This window comes from Harpegnathos saltator, unplaced genomic scaffold (genome assembly GCF_003227715.2).
Source record: "Harpegnathos saltator strain DR-91 unplaced genomic scaffold, Hsal_v8.6 scaffold628, whole genome shotgun sequence".
Classification (NCBI taxonomy): Eukaryota; Metazoa; Arthropoda; class Insecta; order Hymenoptera; family Formicidae; genus Harpegnathos; species Harpegnathos saltator.
The window spans coordinates 208,810-216,102 of NW_020230458.1; the positions used below are offsets into that span (position 1 = coordinate 208,810).

Consider the following 7,293-nt stretch of genomic DNA (forward strand, 5'->3'; position numbering starts at 1 on the left):
ACCACGACCGTTTTCGCTTGACGTTGTCGTAAGTGATCTACTTTTCATCACCAGTGACCAACCGCTTCAGAAATGGGTCGATTTTGTTGCGATTCAGCAGCGATTCGCAGATGGAAATTCGGTCCATGAGGTTCTTTTTTGTTAACTCGTGTGGCACCCATACATCGAGCTTCTTTTTGTATCCAGCCTTATTCAAATGGTTCCAAACGGTTTTTTGTGCAATCTTTAGCTCTTGGGCAATCGAAACAGTGCTTACGTGACGTTCGGACTCGACAATGTCCATGATTTTATCGATATTTTCGACAATTGGCCTTCCAGTACGTGATGCATCTTTGACATCGAAATTACCGGAACGGAATCGATGAAACCAAAATTGCGCGTGATTGGCTGTTACAGTATCAGGACCATAAACACTATTCACATTTTCAGCTGCCTGGCTTGTGTTTTCGCCTTTATCGAAGAAAAACTGTAAAATATAGCGTATTTTCTCTTTGCTAGTATCCATCTTTGAAGCGCGCTCAAACAAAACTGAGTCAACTAATCACAAAACTGTCAGAAAAGTTTTTTTAGTACGAAATCTCATCTTTCTAACGCCATCTAGTAGAACCCGATTGGACTTATACAACGCGAGATACAGATAACTAAAGCCATCTATTGGAAAAATAATGGATTTCTTTTTACTACACCTGATATATGGGAGCTGTGCTAAGCAGTGGAAAAGATAACACTATAGATTATGTTTACGGCGTACGTCTTAGTAACGATGGAGTGATGCTCGGTGATAAACGTATCGATGTGGGCAGAGACGATAATATAATCATAGGCGAAACAGGATACATTGGAACACCCGGTCTTTACGAGCTAATATTCAAAAGAATCCCCGACGATTCTGTGTACACCGAAGCTGATATGCAAAAATACAAAAATATACTATTGGCAACAAATACTCACAGACGCGGGTACCTCCCGCAAAATCCTATACTCGGTAACAAGGGACATAAATATAAACATATAATCGCACCCCTAGTATCAGATGCGTCGAGCAATAAAGTAGGAGGAAAAGGTTTATACGCAGCGCAAGCTATGATGACCTTAAATGACAACAATATCGATTACGTGCATTGGGATGATCCCAACGAGCTGGTGGATCGTCTGCGATTGCTTGACGCTTCGCGCCAAGCTGGCAGCAATTCGCACGAGCACGAAATTTTATCGATTATCGAAGAACTCCGTGAAGCTGGTCTCATTATAAATTAAGCAGCGTGGCATTGACACAAGTCAGTCAGTCGGTACAACTTGTTCCGAAATGTCGATGAATAAGTTTGGAGTGTCGCGAGAAAACAATGGTGCGAAATCTGATCGAGCGCATCAATGGAATGAACATGTTGAAAATTACATACATGAAAATGCCCTTTGTTTAAACGCGGCCAAAGTTTTTGATGCAAAATTGCGCAAGATAAAACATGTAACGCAGCCTGAAGCCAACAGTGACGTTGCAACCAAACAATACGTGGAAGAATGTGTTGCAGGTATGAGAAATCATTTGAATGATGTTGCAACCAAACGATACGTACATGAAAATGCCCTTTGTCTAACCGCTGATGGCAAAGGTTTTGACGCAACAAGACACGCGATACATCATGTAACGCGGCCGAGAGTCTTCAATGATGTTGCGCACAAAAATTATGTGGATGAGAGTATAAAGTCTGTAAAACTTCTGCTGCATGAGAGTAACGTTGAGAAGAAGCAGTATATAAATGAGAATATAAATTCTGTAAAGCTTCTACTGCATGAGAGTAACGTTGAGACGAAGCAGTATATATTGAGAATAGATGAGATGTTAAAAAATTGAAGGATTGGCTGGAAGACTACCAGAAGAAAAACATACTGAGCATAAATAGCATTCATGAGAACACAGAACGAATTTTAGACTGGACAGATTCAGAGATAAAGAAATCGTCGAAAATATAAAAGTAGAATATTGCAATTGAATCGACATATAGTATCGACATAAGCAAGAGACGGATTATCACGAGCTGCAATGGTGAAGCAATCGTCAAAATTTAACAAAAAGAAGAAAAGTTCAGAGAAGCAACTCATCGGTACTATTTCAGCTATTTCTGCCGGTGTAAAGTGACAAAGCTTCACGCATGATGGAAAAACGACTCGGCGAGTAACGGGGAAAAATAATGAGAAGAAACATTCCGAAAAAGAACAATTAGTGAAAGAATTACACGCTCCAGCGAGACGAAATTTTCCTCGCAGACGCGTCATAGTGCGTGGATACGATGATCTTTGGCAGGCCGATGTGGTGGAAATGCGTCCTTACTTGCAATTCAATGGAGGCCACTACATACTCACCATTATCGATGTACTGAGCAAGCACGCATGGGCCGTGCCGTTAAAGAGCAAAAGCGGAAAGGAGATAGCCGAGGCATTCGCAAAGATAATTCGAACGGATGGAAGATGTCCGAAGAACTTGCAAACTGATCAGGGAAAGGAGTTTTACAATACAGAGTTGCAGAGACATGTGAAGAAACACGGTGACAATCATTATTCGACTCATTCAGTAATGAAGGCATCTATTGTGGAGCGATTCAACCGCACGTTAAAGAACAACATATGGAAAATGTTTACGTTCAACGGAACTTACAAATGGATCGACTCGTTACCGCGCCTCATCGTTGAATACAACACGCGAAAACATCGAACTATCGGCATGCGTTCTATCGATGTGACTCCTACGATTGCTAATAAGCTCTTAAACATAGTCTATAGTAACGTAAAGATTGCAGCGCCTGCGAAATTCAAAGTGGGTGATCTGGTACGCGTCAGCAAATTCAAAACTATCTTTGAAAAAGGCTATACACCGAATTGGACAACTGAAGTGTTTAAAATCGTCAAAGTGCAGACAACTAATCCTGCAACTTACCTACTTGCAGACTCGCGCGGGAAACCTATCGCCGGGGGTTTCTACGAATACGAACTACATAGTGTCACCAATCCAGATGTATATTTAGTAGAAAAGGTATTGCGCAGGCAAGACGACAAAGTATATGTAAAATGGTTGGGATTCGACAATTCGCATAATTCATGGATACAAAAGGATAATGTATTGTAAAAAAATAAATACAGTTTTATTAGAACATTTAATGACATATTTAATTGTAAAATAGCTAATAAAAAAAATAAACGTTATAATAGTATACTATAATGTCCTCATGGTAATGTATTTATCGAATCAGACATAATAAATCGCTTATCATCGTATGGACTGAGAGCAGTTTTCGTTTCGAATACCGTGTATACCTCATGCAACTTGGATCTTATGTACGATTGACGTCGACTCGTTTCAATTTCCTCTCTCAAACAATGCGTGTAATCATCAAAATTGATCGTTCGTGCTATAATATTCCTCTTAACACCCTTCGCCCTTTTAGTATCCTTTTTACCTTCTACTTTCAGCGCATACATTTTTGCTCTGAGCCCGACGAATTCTGTCATTATAGCTCCGTTATTTTCATCTTTCATAAGCCCTGGAACTTTTTTGTTCTTAAGCGGTATACCGTATATGTTATTTTGAGGATAATCGCTCGTATCAAACTTAGCAATGTCACGTTTCATTAGCTCATATACATCGTCGGACATTACATGGTAAATTAAGTTATCTGTATCCGTATACAGTACTTTACATTTCTCACGATATAGAGGTGACATGTACTCATGATGAAATTCATACAAGCAGGTCTTACATATGTCGAGAATACACATACCCACATAGATCGGCTTGTTGAACTTCACTTCGAGTTTTCGCAATTCAAATGCAATCAAATTTTCTGAAAAGATGCTCCTGCTATGAAAATTGGGCATTGCGGCCATTGCCTCTGCACCGTATCGTCCATCCCATTTTGTCAAAAGTTTTATATCGACATGATTGCGAACATTTTCCATTGTTTTGCCGAATACCGCGTTGTTCATTAATTTGTATAAATTTTTCTCAAAATCGTTTGTTGCATGCATTCGAAACTGCGTATTTAATTCTATGTAGTTGCGTAGCCATGAAGTTTATGCGAATTGGAGTATGCGATGAATCTTTTGGATACGAAGGCCATGGAGTATGCACTGCTGCAGATTACGATAATGAATAACGTAACACTGCTTATTATATAAAGTCGCAAGGAGTTTTTCTTGCCGTTTGTTCGGGGGCTTCGTTCGCGTCGGACAGAACGCTAGATCTGCATGTGTATCATGCAAGTGTTGAGGATACTCCAAATCAACTTCGAGAATATAACCTGTGAGCGAATTTAGCGGGATTGATGATACATCAAAATTCGACGTATCATCAACCCACTTAAATTCAGCGTATGGTAACGGTTGACACATTGCCCAGCCATACAAATTATTTATATCAAAGTACATGAGGTATGAGGATGGCTTCGATGGATCGTAAGATTGCATGTATTGGTTATTGGCTTTTGCGTATCTACCGGAACACTGACTCAGACCGCCACGTATACCGCGTTCGATAAACATTACCATATCAATATCTGTGAGTAATTCAAAATTAATTTTTGTATGTTTTAACATCGCATCCCACGTGAAACCTGGCAATGTGTAATAATGCACGGGATCTAGACCGTAACTTTTGATACAACTATCGCGGAAATTTTCGAAAATATCAGCCAATAATAAAACATCAGTTTTCAGGTACAAATCGCTATATTCGCCTAAGGTTTGAATAGAAAACCGTTCCCATACGTTCACGGCGTGCGTGTAATCGCTCTCAGATACTGTATCACCTGTCAGCGAACTGTAGAATGACTCGCGCGGTGGTAAACATTGATCCTGCAGCTTGTCATTGCAATCCACATATTCGTACGGAAAGACACCTTTTCGCGTTAATAAATCAAAATCTTTGTCGGATAAGTTTTTAAATTCGGATTGAAGAATTTTTAATTTGTCTCCAGTGAGAAACGATGCTAATTTATCGAGACTGGTACTGAGAAATTTGTACGAATCGATGAACCGCAATTTAATATGATTTCGCCAGCCTGATGTTTTACTTGTTGTATCATTAATATATTTGGTAAATGAAATACGAGGGTAGTTTGATAAGTCAGTGACTTTTTTAATAAAAGATATTTTTTCGGCAAATAAGCGTTTTATTTCTCAACGTAGTCTCCTTTTAGCTCGATACATTTAGTCCACCATTTTTCCAATTTTTTTATTCCTTCCAAATAATAGGTTTTCTCAAGGCTCTCAAAATAGGCGTTTGTTTCAATGATGACCTCTTCATTCGACCCAAATCTCTTACCGCCCAGCCATTTCTTCAGGTTTGGAAACAGGAAATAGTCGCAGGGGGCTAAATCTGGTGAATATGCTGCATGGGGTAGCAGTTCATAGCCGAATTTATGGATTTTTGCCATGGTGACTACACACGTGTGCACCCGTGCATTGTCCTGATGGAACAGTACTTTTTTCTTCGCCAAATGCGGTCGTTTTTGCTTCAAATCAATATCGAATCTGTCCAAAAGCTCTGAATAATATTCGCCGGTGATCGTTTTACCCTTTTCAAGGTAATCGATGTGAATGATACCGCGTGCATCCCAAAAAACTGTGGCCATGACCTTGTTGGCCGACAGACCCACCTTGGCCTTCTTTGGTGCACGTTCACCCGAAGAAACCCACTGTCTTGATTGTTCCTTGGTCTCTGGTGTGGTGTGATGGATCCATGTTTCGTCTACGGTAACGAAACGGCGCAAAAACTCGTTCCGATTGCGGCTGAACATCGCCAAACACTCCTTTGAAATGGTCACACGGTTGCGCTTCTAGTTGAGTGTGAGCAATCGCGGCACCCATCGCGCGGATAGCTTTTTCATGTCCAAATATTCATGTAAAATGTGATGTACCCGCTCAGTTGAGATGCCTACAGCCTCAGTCACTTCACGCACTTTCATTCTCCGATCATCCAATATCATTCCATAGATTTTATCGACGATTTCTGGCGTGACGACCTCTTTTGGGCGACCTGAACGTTCGGCGTCACTTGTGCTGGTACGACCACAACGGAACTCAGTAAACCACTTCTTAACCATTGAAATTGATGGTGCAGAGTCCCTATAATATTTATCAAGCTTTGCCTTGGTTTCGGTGATGGTTCTTTTACGCAAAAAATAATGCTTAATCAGCACACGAAATTCACTTTTTTCCATTTTCGTTAAAATTCACGAGGTTGTCTGCTTTCAATGGCTGTCAAACACTAACTAAATGGCGCAGCTTACCCAAACTTGTACAGTAGTCTATTAATAGATGGCAGTTGACGGGAGCAGTGCTGCATTTAAAGTTACTGCGCGGAAAATTCAAAAAGTCACTGACTTATCAAACTGCCCTCGTATATTTTTCTTTCGTTATTGGTAGTACATCGACGTGATCTTCGAACGCGGTGGCTACTTCCTTGATAATAAAATGAGCGTCATAACCTGATAAGTTATGAAAAACTATCGGAATATAATAGGAATCTGTATAATTTAAATTACAATTGAAATGTGCCGGACCCCTGTATTGTCCGGTTAAATGACAGTGATCGCGTACGCGTATATCCCCCACTGCGAATAATTTTTCGCATATATGACAATGCGTTGCACTATAAAATGCTGCGCCCTGTTCTTGTGATAATATTTCCATAGGGACATTATTACGCAGAATAATTTTTATACGATGCGCCAATTGTTTAAGTTCCTCGACGAACCACGAAATGCAATTTGGATCGCGACGACACTGATATGCGGATAATGATTCATCGTAGAAACATCGTACATAATAAGCTACACTATGTACTTTATGATGCTGATACACATACGGTTTTTTTCTTCGTTTGGCGTTTTCTCTAGAATGCATTCCAGGTCAGCGTACACCACGAATGGAATCCGTTCCCTTCTGCTGTAATTAGTAAAACTGAGCCACTTGTTGGGCTCTGTTGGCAGGATGACTGCACAGTCATTCAACTTGTTGCAATCTATGATATGATTCTCCAGTTTTTCGTTGGAATAAAAATAATGCAAGCAACTGAAAAGAAATGGATATTACGAGTTATTCTTTTATTTCATATTTGTTATATTTATAGTGAATGTCTCCTTACCGATCGCATATATACTTCTTGCATTTTTTCTTCCTCAGTTGCATGTCCACAAGACGTGACAAATTCTTGATCCACACGAAATGTCCCATGTTGCACTCTTGTGAATCTTGCACATATAACAAATTTACATGCTTTTCCTTCTTACTGGCGAGACG

General features: G+C 40.0%; 1 protein-coding gene across 1 annotated transcript; it reads right to left on the minus strand.

The window, feature by feature from the left end:
* Positions 1–2,230: 2,230 nt before the first annotated feature.
* Positions 2,231–3,978, minus strand: LOC112589843 (uncharacterized). Its single transcript, XM_025304602.1, has 2 exons — positions 3,778–3,978; positions 2,231–2,401 (listed from the first exon to the last, which is right to left on the minus strand). The coding sequence occupies exons 1-2, from the start codon at positions 3,976–3,978 to the stop codon at positions 2,231–2,233; spliced, it is 372 nt and encodes a 123-aa protein (XP_025160387.1).
* Between the last annotated feature and the right edge of the window lie 3,315 nt (positions 3,979–7,293).

Bases quoted from the DNA above. Each gene is read 5' to 3' on its own strand.
- LOC112589843 (XM_025304602.1), bottom strand. From the start codon at position 3,978: ATGAACAACGCGGTATTCGGCAAAACAATGGAAAATGTTCGCAATCAT. The intron at 2,402-3,777 runs GTGGGTATGTGT...TTTGCTCTTTAA, and splicing joins AGTTCAACAAGCCGATCTAT to CGGCACGGCCCATGCGTGCT.